The sequence below is a fragment of the Salvia splendens genome, chromosome 9 (assembly GCF_004379255.2).
Source record: "Salvia splendens isolate huo1 chromosome 9, SspV2, whole genome shotgun sequence".
Taxonomy (NCBI): Eukaryota; Viridiplantae; Streptophyta; class Magnoliopsida; order Lamiales; family Lamiaceae; genus Salvia; species Salvia splendens.
In genome coordinates this window covers 24,780,453-24,794,365 of record NC_056040.1, presented here as the reverse complement: position 1 = coordinate 24,794,365, position 13,913 = coordinate 24,780,453, and the positions used below count along the sequence as shown (strand labels likewise).

The window sequence follows — 13,913 nt, the reverse complement described above, 5'->3', positions numbered from 1 at the left end:
AAAATATCAAAGTAAAAAATTTGTGACGAATTTTGTAACTGAGGGTGGGCTGAATGAACTAAGAGCATCAAGAATGAGGCAGACGATAGCGAGCCCGATGCGTCGGGCGCGCCATCGTCCGCCATTGTGGCTCCGCGGACGATGGACGATGCGTCGTCCGCGCCCGACGCTTAGTCCGCGGACGAAGCGCGGACGATAGGGCATCGTCAGCGTCATCGTCCGCCCACTGTGGGAGACGCGGACGATGGCGCGAACAATGCAACACGTTTTTGTTTTTCTTTTTTAATTTTATAAATTCGAAATTTGTCTATTTAAACCTCGATTGTCATTCCATTTTTCATACGAACATTTCTCGCATCAGTTCTCTCATCTCTCACTCATCTCTCCAAATCTCACAAGCCAAAATGAACCACGACGACGACCGGAGTTCCTCGCAGGACAGTAGTCCGACCTTGACTCGAGCCTTAAATGGAGCCGTGCACGACGCAATGGCAGAATGCTTAGCCATAATGCAACGTGAGGAGGCAGAGCCGTCTCCAACTCGCCCTGCCGCTGCTTCCCATTGCACCTCCGCCGCCTCCGCCGCCCCTGCTCCCGCCAGAAAGAAGCGGACCAAGCACCGGGCGCACAAGTTGCCACCTCCGACAACTTGTGAAGAGTACGCCCCCGGCCGTACGAACTACCAGCCGAATGAAACCATCGTCTTGGCGAGGTGTTGGGTAGATATATCGGAGGACCCGATATTCACGAACAACCAAAAGCAGCTCGCGTACTGGGAGCGCATCGCCGAGTGCTACAATGAGGCGAAGCCGCCGAGCGCGTACAAGCGCCAACAGGAGCAGCTCCGCAAGCACTGGGATCAGGTGAAGAAGCAAGTCAACCTGTTCGCGGCGGAGTATGAGAAGTGCTCGAGGGATCAGGGAAGCGGCGAGAGCTTGAGCGACGTGCGCGATAGAGGGCTGTTGTCGTACCAGTCCATGTACGACGACTTCAAGCATTTCAACATCTGGGCGCTCTTGAGGGACAAGCAGAAGTTCCAAGGCGGGATTCTGCACACCGGTGCGGCGAAGAGGACGAAGACCACCGACAGTTGTGGTTACACGACCAGCGAAAGCGGAACTCGTCCAGTGGACCTCAACCAGACGTGCACGGAGGAAGAGACTTCCGGCACACCGATGTCCTCCCGGCGGCGTCCCATAGGCGTCAAGGCTGGGAAGAACAAGGGGAAGGCGAAGGCGACATCCTCCTCGACCGCGGCCCCCCCATCGCCGATCCCGATCCCAACCCCGACCCCGGCGACACTTGCCTACGCGGATTTGGCAACGGCCTCGATGGCACAGACGTTGTTGGATACGCACAACGCCCTTATAAAGTGTACGGATCTGGCCAGAGCCGAATTCCTCCAGAGGTTGATCGATGAGTTGAGCCGGAAGTTGTGGCTTTTGTAGGATAGTCAATTTTTTTTATTTCTAACCTATGTAACTTTTTTTTCTAATCAATGAATTTTTTTCCGTTCTTAGTTAATCGTTGTGTTTTTTCTAAGTTTGGATTTATATATTTGAAAACATTTAAATTAATTAACAAAACAATAGTAAAATGCTTAGGGCGCGCCTTAGGGCGCCCCACTACAGGTGGAATGGGAGGAGGATAAAATGCTGACGTGGCGGTGCATAGGGCGGGCTTTAGGGCGACCCTTAGGGCGCCCCACTGTGGATGCTCTAAGCGTAGGGCGCGGACGACGCATCGTCCGTCGTCCGCGGAGCCCGATGCATTTGGCGCGCTATCGTCCGCCCCACCGTGGATGGCCTGAGAAAGTGAAACGATAATGGGTTTTGCGCAGTGGTTGAGGAGAGAGGTTGAAGATGGTGAATACAAAAAGTCTTTTCTCGTCATTATTGATTTCTATTCCCTATATTTACCTAGCAAGCAATTGAATACTGGCATATAGAATTGTCTGTAGTGTTTGATTAAAATTAATACTCCTATTACTAGATTAAATATCTTGAATTATGTGTGTTTGATTGTAAAATAGGCTTTGAATTTTTCTTTCTTTATTTATTAGTTCTTTAGAAAATATGTCTAATCTAATAATTTCATTTAAGGTTAAATATATCTTTCACATATCAATAAATCAATTTATTTAACATAAACACATACTTCAATAAATATAAAATAAATACTTCTTAAATCTCTTCTAATTTTGATTTTATAATTTAAATTTTCAACATTAATATTCACATTCAAATTATTTTTACATTTGTAAAACTTAGGATGCTACAAAAAAATTGGGATATTGGTACCTAATATTAAGAAACTTCTCAAAAATATGTTTTTTTCCTACAAATATTAAACTTGAGATATAATATCATTAATTTAAATAGTTGTTGAATTTTTCCCACTAATGACAAAATCCGGCTACATTTCATTTGTTATTACATCACATAAGATATGGTTACCGCTTAAAAATGATAGTGGCGTGATTACAAAATCCCTAGAAACCAAATTGGTTATCCATCTCATTTTAATGTAGGAGTAATTAGATTTTGTTGTCGGTGATAAAAATTCAACAACTATTTAAGTTCGTGATATTATAATATGTCAAGTTCAAAGTTCGTGGGAAAAATAAAGTTTTATAATATTAGGCGCCAATATCCCAAAATAATTATATACATGTTGTTTGCAGACTATCGATACTCAGAATAATTATATAAATTAAAATATATATTTATAAAATAATAATTTAAATAATTATTTTAAATAGTACTATTATTATTTCGTTCGACCCCACGATATTTAGTTTCTGGATCCGCCATTATATATAATTTTAAGTGTTATGGAAAATTGTGTACTGAGGAGATTGTTCAATAAATTTCACCCTCATAATTTTCACATAATTATTTTTCACAATATTTTTTTTAAAACAGCACACTACTCCCTCTGTCCAACTAAGTTGAGTCATATTATGTCCCAACGTGAATCATTTCATTTTTTTACAAAGAAACAAAACATCCATCACTATTACATACTTTATTCTATCACCTACTTTACTCGCTTTTCATGAAATTTTCTCCAACCTTCATCCAAGCACATTCGTGCTGTTGAAATTGCTATATAGTATGACTTTAGTTTTCTAGATTTTGCATGATATATCTTTAAGGTTGAAAATTATTCGCATTTTATCTCCAAAATATACTCGAAAGGATATTGGTAAGATCTGTTTTGTCAATTAACACCAAAATGTGTTTATTAGAACTGAATAATTATAAGATATGTGTCGAATCAACTATAGTTGATGAGGTAATAAGGGCACCCGCAACGCTGTGCCGTTGCGGTTCCTATGCCGTTCCGGCGGAACGATTCCGCGGCGGCACGCGTTGCGGGGTGCGTTCCGTCGCCGTTCCGTGCCGTCGCCATTCCTATGCCGTGCCGCGTTCCGTTCCGGAGGAACGCGGAACGGAACGTTCCGCCACGCGCCGAGGCGACGTGGCGGCCTCCCATTCGACGCGTGAAGCCCACTCGCTGCCCCGCGAGTGGGCTTCATCCGGTGACGCAATAATTCATTTTTTTTTAAATTCGAATTTAATAAATTTTTTTTTTTGCAACGGTAATGAGACCGTTTTTTTTTATATCCGTTTTTTATTTTTTTTAAATTTTTATTTTATTTATTTACTCTATAAATACTCCTATTTCATACTCATTTCAATCACAAACACACATCTATTCCTCTCTATTTCCACCCCAATTTTCATCTCAAATCAACTATATTTTCCTTCTCCCAAATTTAATCAAACTAATGGATCCTTATGAACAAATGCGTCAAATATTGGAACAATCACTTGAAGAAGATCGACGACGGGAGGCGGAAGAAGCCGCGCCGCCCCAACGACGCTCCCGTACGTACATCCATCGTAACCGGGAGGAAGCCGCCGCAAGGTTAGTACGCGACTACTTCTGCGATAACCCGGTTTGGGGAGATACGTACTTCTGTCGCCGTTTCCGCATGGGGAAACCGTTATTTCTCCACATCGCGAATACTTTGGCAGCCCGGGAAGAGTTCTTCCAGGAAGGGTTCGATGCGGTCGGCCGTCCCAGCCACACGACGCTGCAGAAATGTACTGCAGCAATCCGCCAGCTTGCGACTGGACAAACGGCCGACATGTTCGACGAATACCTCCACATCGGAGACAGCACTGGGCGAATGTGCTTGCTCAAATTCTGCCAAGGCGTCCGGGCAGCCTTCACCGACGAATTTCTCCGAAGGCCAAGCACGACCGATTGTCAGTTCCTGCTCAACCTTCACGAAACAGTGCACGGATTCCCCGGGATGCTCGGCAGCGTCGATTGCATGCACTGGCAATGGAAGAATTGCCCGGTGGCGTGAAAGGGGTCCTACACGAGCGGCCACAAAGGCACCCACCCAACCGTTATACTTGAGGCCGTTGCCGACTACCGCCTTTGGATCTGGCACGCGTACTTCGGGGTCCCCGGGTCGAACAACGACGTAAACGTGCTCCACCAGTCCGACCTCTTGACCGAAGTTTTGGATGGTAAAGCGCCGGCCATCAACTTCGTCGCCAACAACCGGCTTTATAAAATGGGGTACTATCTCACCGATGGCATCTACCCGAAGTGGCCTACCTTCGTGAAGACGTGCAGTGGGTCTGCGAACCCAAAGCAGACTCTTTTTGTGCAGAAGCAGGAGGCTGCTCGCAAGGATGTGGAGAGGGCGTTCGGGGTTCTCCAAGCGCGCTTCAACATCATGAAAGCCCCGGCTCGTACGTGGTTCATGGAAAACATGGTCGACATCATGTATACGTGCATAATCTTGCACAACATGATTGTCCAAGACGAAGGACCCGAGGCGGGAAATTGGTTCGACGACGAATCCCCCGGAAGCTCAACCGCAAGTAGTCCGCCTCGAAGTGGAGCGCATCCGTCTATACAAGAACGGTTATCTATTCGTGCAAGGACACGCGACTCTAGTGCCCACACCCAACTCCAACATGATCTAATTGAGCACATTTGGGCAAATTTTGGCGGATGAAATTATTAAAATTGTGTACTTTTATTTTTTTAGGATTTTAATTGTGTGCTTTTTATTTTTTACGTTTAAGTTGTAATTTTTTTTAATGTTGTGTGTTTTTTAATAAAGTGTGTTTGTTTTTTAAAGTGTGTTTGTTTAAATTAAATTGGGTTGGAAATAAAAAAAAATGAAATTGAATGAATAGTAATTTAAGGAACGGTTAAGGAACGGAGGGTTGCAGGTTCCGTTCCTTAGTTAAGGAATGGAGTAAAAAAGTACAGTGGGGCCCTCAAATAGTGGTTTAAGGAACGGTATAGGAACAGCGTTGTGGATGGCCTAAGTACGAATTAGGTTCGCAGATACATACCAGTTTCGATTGTTCATCTTGGGGAAATGGTAGGCAGAATTATGTAATTTCATCATAGATGGACACATTTTCGTTTTGATCCACTCATTGTTCATATAGAGAAATTTGAAATTGGACTTTTGTTTAGAGAGAAGAGTGAGAAGGGCGTCAGTTTTGTGTAGATGAAGAAATTAATTGGTTTACATTGTAGGTTAGCATTAAATAGTAATTTTGCGTTGTCTTATTTATTTTATTGTGATATTATTATTATTATTATTATTATTATAATAATAATAATTATTATTATTATCATATAAGTAATAAGTATACAAAGGATATTTTCATTTGTTTATATTTGAATTGTATTCCTTTTATTGTTGTTTATTGTTACTATTGTTGAAAACCAACACATTGTTTACTTTTATTGCGTTCTTAGTTTTATTTTATTTTCATATCTTTACATTTTTTAATCTATTATATTACTTCTTCTATGTCAAGGTAGCTGAGTGAGATAAATTGAAGTATAAGAGTACCAGCAGCACGAGACAAAGGTAGTATATCTATCTTAATTTATCTACTATAGAAATATGAAGAGTGCACTTACTTGCACTTACTAAAATCGATATTTACTAAAGACCGCTATTCGCGCATCACGAGTGGGTTCAACTAGTCCTATATAAAGCCGAGGTAGCTCCTCCTTCAAACTCACACCCCATTGTTTAAGCATTTGCGTGCGCGTGGTGCATTTCACTTTACCTCCTTCATCTCTAGCGTGAAGGCTGCATTCCTTACTGGAATGCGCTTCTGCTGAGCTGTCAATTGTGCTTCCTTTTTTCGAATCTACTTCTCTCTCTGGAGTAAGTGGAAACGCATCTTCCACGGAGAGAATTTGATCTGGTTGGAGCCGGATTAAAGGATACTGGAAAGGTACGTTTGGTGTTTGCTGGAACTTCCTTTTTGTTTTGCTTGTACTTTATATGTCTATTTTGAATTTGCTCGGATTTTTGGTACAATTTTGAATTTCAGCTACTTCTGTTGATTATCTTAGACCTTTTTTTCACGGAATTTTAGTGCTAATAATTCTGTGTTACCTTCCATTCGATCTATGAATTATGATTCCCCGATCGTATTTGCGGATCAGTACGGTAGTACGCCTGAGTTGCGCTGTACGTTTATATGGACGCGAGAATTTGAATTTATTTGGAGGTGATTTCATACTGTAATTGTCATCGGATTTATTTGGAGGTGATTTATAATGTACTGTTAATTAAGAGTGCTGTTTCAGACTCTTGCTTTTTGTTGTGTTTCCCTTCTATTTGCATAGGAACTTCCAGCAACAGATATTTTTGTTGATCAGCCATAACATTTAGTTTTCGCTGCTTTATGTAAACTTTGTTGAGTTTGTATATTGGGAGATAGAGTAGAGAAAAGGAGGGAGGAGAAAGCAAACCACAAGATTATTTAACTAACAGATACGTATGTCGTATGCTGGTTCAAAGATGCTAGTACTATTTCTTTTTCAAAATTGAAGTATCATTCTTAATTCAGTCTTCTTTCTGACTTGTTGCACATATTTGGTATCAGTGACGTACGTAATTCTGATAGTATTACAGAGTCTCAGATATTCTTTTGGGCGATCTGATTGATGATGTTTGAGTTGTGCTTGTTTTTTCTTTATGTGCAGTAAATTCTGAAGCACTTCTTAAACGCACAAAGATGACGGTTACACCCAATATCTCTGTCAACGATGGGAACCTTGTGATTTATGGGAAAACCATAATCACAGGGGTTCCTGAAAACATTGTGGTTACCCCAGGATCTGGTCTAGGACTCGTCGCCGGTGCTTTCATTGGTGCCACAGCTTCCCATAGCAAAAGTCTCCATGTCTTCCCAGTTGGTGTCTTGGAGTAAGCACTAGACTATCTCATATTATCATTGTTTCTACCAACTGATAAAATATGGAGTTACTTAATAAAAGAAGAGTGGCAGTTAATTATAGAAAAAAAATAGTAGTTATTTTTCGACACCCCTTAGGAAATTTTTACGGTGGAGATTTATTAATAACTTCATTACTGTGATGGCCATCTAATTTTCCTCTGTAACAGGGATGTGCGCTTCATGTGCTTATTTCGTTTCAAGCTCTGGTGGATGACCCAGAGAATGGGAACGGGTGGGAAAGATATTCCACTGGAGACTCAGTTCATGCTCATCGAGAGCAAGGACGCTAGTGAAGGTGAAGATGCCCCGACTATCTATACTGTTCTTCTGCCTATCCTTGAAGGGCCATTCCGTGCAGCACTTCAAGGCAATGACAAGAGTGAGCTGGAGATCTGCCTCGAGAGTGGTGAGTAGTTTATGACACCCAAAAGCATCTGGGTTAAGTATATGCATATTGATGGCGTATGTCCTGCTGACCACATACATTCTGCTATGCCAATTTTGTTTCAGCTTGTTGACAATTTCATCATACAAAAGGAAATTTAAGGGTCTGTAGGATGGCCATAGATTGTTATCCAAGGCAAAAACCTCTAAGTTGGAAAACTCAGTTTTCCCTTTAGTCAAATGCATATAATAGTAGGCTTCATTGGGTTGAAGTGATTAACCATGAAACAAAGAGTTCGAAAGGATAGGAATGACCATGTTTTTTATGTCGTTTGTTGCAGGAGACAATGCAGTTGAGACAGACCAAGGACTTCACCTAGTTTACATGCACGCTGGGCTCAATCCTTTTGAAGTCATCGATCAGGCTGTCAAGTAAGGTGTTGTTTCTCTTATGAAGTTGTATTTGCATGGTTATTCACCGATAGATTAATTTTGTCCTTTGTAAAACAGAGCTGTTGAGAAACATATGCAAACATTTCATCACCGAGAGAAGAAGAAGGTAAGAAAAGGTTCTGATCAGTATATATAACATTTACGGACCAAGTCCAAAGACATAATATCTAATTTTATGCTAATATTTTTCATAAATGCATTTTGGACTCCTTGAAGTTGCCTGCTTTCCTTGACTGGTTTGGATGGTGCACGTGGGATGCATTTTATACTGATGTCACTGCTGAGGGTGTTGAAGAAGGACTCAAGAGGTACAGTTGCTGAATTTCTTGGACCTAAATAATAGAAGTAACAAATAAAAAGTTGGGATATTTGTATAGGTTTCTGAAATCATATTTCATTTTGCAGTTTGTCTAAGGGAGGTACACCACCACGCTTCCTAATCATTGATGATGGTTGGCAGCAGATTGGCAACGAGGCAAAGAATGATCCAAATTGCGTTGTACAAGAAGGAGCCCAGTAAGACACCTACTAACTCAATCATGTCAGTTAAATTTCAGATTTAGTTTACACACAACAATCACATGGCTGTTCTCTGTCGGGTGTTATGGTTGTTCATAATATCAAAATTTGATAAGATTCATGCAGTATATCATAGAGCTTGCAATTTAAAAGTCAGTTAATATAACCAGATGTTTGTTATGGAATTTGATAAGATTCAAGCTGGCTTAACAAACCATGTTAGCAATTATCATCACTTTTTCGACTACAAGATTCAGTTTTAACCTAATCCGCATATGTGACTGCTTCCATTCTTAGGTTTGCGAACCGACTAACAGGAATTAAAGAGAATGCTAAGTTTAAAAAAAATGGAAAGATCGAAGAACAAGACTCAGGTCTGAAGCATGTTGTGAAAGATGCCAAGGAACAGCATAATGTCAAGTAAGTTCTTCAACTTGATCTTTCTACTGCACATATGTTGTTATGTTTTTATGTCGTTATGACTTATGGATAATTATGGTTTCCTAGCGGACTAGAAAGTTTTCGTTATAACTATGAGCTGTGGACTAAATGTAAATTTTCTGTTATTTCTACTACAGATTCGTGTACGTGTGGCATGCTCTAGCGGGTTACTGGGGTGGAGTGCAGCCTGCAGGTCCCGGGATGGAACACTACGACACTGCTTTGGCATATCCTGTGCAGTCTCCCGGTGTAACGGGGAACCAACCAGACATTGTCATGGATAGTCTTGCTGTGCATGGATTGGGCCTTGTGCCTCCGAAGAAAGTATTCAATTTCTACAACGAGCTTCATGCGTATTTGGCTTCCTGTGGAGTAGATGGAGTAAAAGTTGATGTGCAGAACATCATCGAGACTCTTGGAGCTGGCCATGGAGGCAGAGTTTCTCTCACTCGTAGCTACCATCAGGCCCTCGAAGCTTCCATTGCTCGCAACTTTGCTGATAACGGATGCATCTCTTGCATGTGCCACAACACTGACGGAATCTACAGCGCCAGACAGACTGCTGTGGTCAGAGCTTCTGACGATTACTACCCTCGTGATCCTGCTTCCCACACCATCCACATTTCTTCAGTAGCTTATAACACCATTTTCTTAGGAGAATTTATGCAGCCTGATTGGGATATGTTTCACGTGAGTATTTCTCTTGCACCTTCTTCTTCAACATTACTTGGTAAAGTAGTGCTGACTTTTGCCTGCTGTTGCAGAGTCTGCACCCTGCTGCTGACTATCATGCTGCAGCTAGAGCTATAGGAGGATGCTCAATTTATGTGAGGTAATTTTGCTATTCCTCCACTCTATCTTTTTCGACTTCAGTTCATATTTGGTGTTGTGAAATCTCATCCTTGTTCTTTGAAACAGTGACAAGCCCGGTAACCACAACTTCGAGCTGTTGAAAAAGTTGGTTCTTCCTGACGGATCAGTTCTTCGTGCACAACTTCCTGGACGACCTACAATAGACTGCCTCTTCGTTGATCCAGCTAGAGACGGAACAAGGTTTGCGAGCCACGATCTTGTCCAAATTTCTTTTTTTATCTGTCCCCTGTTTTCAGGGAGAACTAATGTCCAGTACCATGCCAGCTTGCTCAAAATCTGGAATGCAAACAAGTGTTCAGGTGTAGTTGGCGTCTTCAACTGCCAAGGTGCAGGCTGGTGCAAGATAGAGAAGAAGACGCGCATCCATGATGCCTCCCCCGGCACGCTCACTGGCTCCGTTCAAGCTACGGACGTTAATGGCATTGCCCAACTTGCTGGACCAGATTGGAACGGTGATGCCATTGCCTACGCGCACAGATCTGGCGAGTTAGTCCGCCTGCCTAAAGGCGCTTCCCTCCCGGTCACACTCAAGGTTCTCGAGTATGAGCTCTACCATATCTGCCCTCTCAAGGTCAGTTCTCCCTAAAGAAAATCAACTATAACATGGCTAGCAAGCTAGCTCCCACCCACCATTACAAAAGAAAGTTAAACTAACCTATTTTCTTCTAAAAAAAGCAGAAGATCACAGGAGACATTTCCTTCGCGCCAATCGGCCTACTCGACATGTTCAACAGTGGTGGCGCTGTGGAGCAGTGCGACAACATCTCTGATAGCAGCAGCATCACACTCAAAGTCAGGGGATGCGGCCGCTTTGGCGCCTACTCTTCTCAGTGGCCATTGAAGTGCACTGTGGGCGGCACTGAGACTGATTTCGACTATGAATCTGCCACGGGGCTGGCGAGTCTCTCCATTCCCGTGCCAGAAGAGGAAATGTACAGATGGGCTATTGAGATCAAATTCTGAGACTTCACCCAAATAAAGGAGTAGGAATAAGTGCAATGTGTTTGTTGTTGTATCATTTATCCCAATAATATATGTATCTTTGTTCTGTAATTTTATTCACACAAAGTAAAAATAAGTACAAATCATGATAAAATCGAAGATTGATCGACAAGAACAATATGAAGAAGTAAATTGGGAGAGTAAAGTGTTGGAGAAAGAATGTAAGCTTTATTCAATATCTGGAAATCAATGTAAACCGAATTGAATTACAAATGAGCTCGACTACAACTATTTATACACAACAAGAAAACTAAATGAAGTGAACAAGATTTTACTTCTTAATCAGTTACAGCAGCTAAGCTCAATCCAAACTTAACCGCTATCAACAACCAAACCTAACGGCTAGTAGCCGTTGGTTCTTAACCAACTTTTGAACTTGCTTCCTTGATTGTGTGTAGCAATCCTCATGATCCTTTCCATGCAGCTTCACGTTGCTCCATCTAGTTACAATCCCAACAATCTCCACCTTAACTGATGAAGCAACAATCAATCATTAACTACACACATTCGAATCAGTCTGCAGCAATACAAGAATTTCTCCTTGCTCAATGGTTTTGTGAGCATATCAGCTGGATTATGCTCTGTACTTATCTTCACTAACTTCACCCTTCCACACTCCACCTCGTCCCTTATGAAGTGCATCCTAACATCGATATGCTTGCTCCTTTCATGGAACATTTGATGCTTAGCTAAACACAAAGCACCACTATTATCACAATGTATAGTGACACTGGCTTGGTTTACTCCAAATTCTGCTATCAACCCCAGTAGCCACTTTCCTTCCTTAACTGCTGATGTTAAGGCAATATATTCTGCCTCAGTTGATGAAAGAGCAACCACATTCTGTAAAGAAGATTTCCAGCAAACCGCAGAGCCATATAAATTGAAAACATACCCTGTTTGAGATCTTCTTGTGTCCAGATTTGAAGCATAATCTGAGTCACAATATCCCACTAAGGGCTCCTTCTCATCTCCTCCCTTGTTTGAGTACAGAATCCCAAACTTTTCAGTACCAATCAGATACCTCAGACACCATTTCAGTGCACTCCAGTGTGATTTGCCAAAGTCTGTCATGTATCTGCTAGTAGTGCTTATAGCTTGAGCAAGATCGGGCCTAGTGCATATCATTAGATACATCAGGCTTCCTACTATATTAGAATAAGGTACCAGCTCCACCTCCCTTCTTTCTTCTTCTGTTTTGGCCCTCTGTTCCTTAGTCAATTTGAAATGCATAGCAAGAGGTGTGGCAGTGCTTCTCATATTGTCAAGCCTGAATCTCTTGAGGATCTTGTGAATATAATCTGACTGAAATAACCAGATTCTCCCACCTTCTCTATCTCTGAGTATATCCATACCAAGAATCCTTCTTGCACCTCCCAAGTCCTTCATTTCAAAATCTGAACTGAGCTGTTTCTTCACCTTCTTAATCTCTGTCAGATCAGGTCCTGAGATGAGCATGTCATCTACATATAAGAGCAAATAGATAGGTCCTTTATGAGGCTGCTTCTTGACAAAAACACAGCTATCATATAAGGATCTAACAAATCCCAAATTACTCAAGCTTTCTCCAAATTTTAAGTACCATTGCCGGCTACTTTGTTTTAGTCCATAAAGACTCTTCTTCAACAAGCATACCTTTTCTTCCATTCCAGGTACCTCAAAACCTTGTGGCTGACTCATATAAATTGTTTCTTCCAAGTCTCCATTTAGGAAAGCCGTTTTAACATCCAATTGCTCCAATTCCCAGCCTTCCCTTGCTGCCACTGCCAGCAATATTCGTATGGAATTGTGCTTAACCACAGGTGAAAATACCTCATTAAAATCGACCCCCTCTTCTTGATTGAACCCTTTAGCAACAAGTCTTGCTTTATACCTGACCTTGTGTGCATCAGCTGTTTCCAATTTCTTTTTATACACCCATTTGCACCCAATGGTTTTTCTGGAATCTGCTTTGTCTACTAGAATCCATGTTCTGTTGTTTATTAGAGACTCTATTTCTTCCCTCATAGCCTGCAACCACTGATTTTTCTCTGGTCCATTCATGGCCTCAGTGTAGGTTTTAGGCTCAGTGGACTCCAGTTGCTCAGCCATATGAAGAGCATAATATAGCTCATAATCATCAAACCTGGCTGGCTTTCTTGTTTCTCTTCTTGGTCTGTCATTTCCCATCTGAGGCTGTTGAGAAACATTTGTTGCTGTCTCATGGGCATCCTCTGAGTCTTGTTCAATACCAGATGCTCCACCTGCCTCATCAGACTCTATTCTTGATGACACATCAAAATTAGTAACATCAGTTGCTTCATCAGCCTGGTTTCCAGGCTCTTTAGGACTCAGGAAAGGCATTTCCTCCTCAAGAAAAACAACATCTCGGCTAATGATGATCTTCTGGTTGTTTGGCTCCAAGCACCACAATCTATAACCCTTCACACCCTTTGGATACCCTATCATAACACACTGCAATGCTCTAGGATTCAGTTTCCCTTGCTTAATGTGTGCAAACGCTTTACATCCAAAAGGTCTCAGCCTTGAGTAGTCTGACTTTGAACCATGCCATTTCTCATCTGGAACAGATCCACCAATAGCAGAGGATGGACACTTATTCAACAAGTAAGCAGCTGTACTAACTGCTTCAGCCCAGAACTCCTTTCCCATACCTGAATAAGATAACAAGCACCTCACTCTCTCAAGCAAGGTTCGATTTAATCTCTCTGCAGTTCCATTTTGCTGTGGATTAGCTGGAACGGTTCTGTGTCGTTTAATGCCCATTTCCTTGCAATACCCATCAAACTCATTGGACAAATATTCCAGCCCATTATCTGTTCTCAGAACCTTTGGAGTCATCCCCTTTTCTGTCTGCGTTTCTTTACACCATGTCTTGAAAGTCAAGAAAGCTTCAGACTTCTCTTTTAAAATAAAGACCCATACCTTTCTTGA

General features: G+C 41.8%; 1 protein-coding gene across 2 annotated transcripts; it reads left to right on the top strand.

The window, feature by feature from the left end:
- The first annotated feature begins 5,965 nt into the window (after positions 1 to 5,965).
- On the top strand, positions 5,966 to 11,030 carry LOC121748599 (probable galactinol--sucrose galactosyltransferase 2). 2 transcript variants are annotated; one of them, XM_042143064.1, is made up of 13 exons: positions 5,966 to 6,296; positions 7,054 to 7,276; positions 7,475 to 7,713; positions 8,033 to 8,123; positions 8,202 to 8,250; positions 8,361 to 8,452; positions 8,550 to 8,660; positions 8,961 to 9,083; positions 9,242 to 9,794; positions 9,869 to 9,936; positions 10,023 to 10,157; positions 10,242 to 10,548; positions 10,656 to 11,030. In XM_042143064.1, exons 2-13 carry the CDS (start codon positions 7,086 to 7,088, stop codon positions 10,938 to 10,940), a joined length of 2,244 nt encoding a protein of 747 aa, XP_041998998.1. In that variant the 5' UTR covers positions 5,966 to 6,296; positions 7,054 to 7,085; the 3' UTR covers positions 10,941 to 11,030. The 2 variants fall into 2 exon arrangements, with proteins under 2 accessions (XP_041998998.1, XP_041998997.1); XM_042143063.1 differs by lacking the exon at positions 5,966 to 6,296 and adding an exon at positions 6,445 to 6,575.
- Positions 11,031 to 13,913: the final 2,883 nt, after the last annotated feature.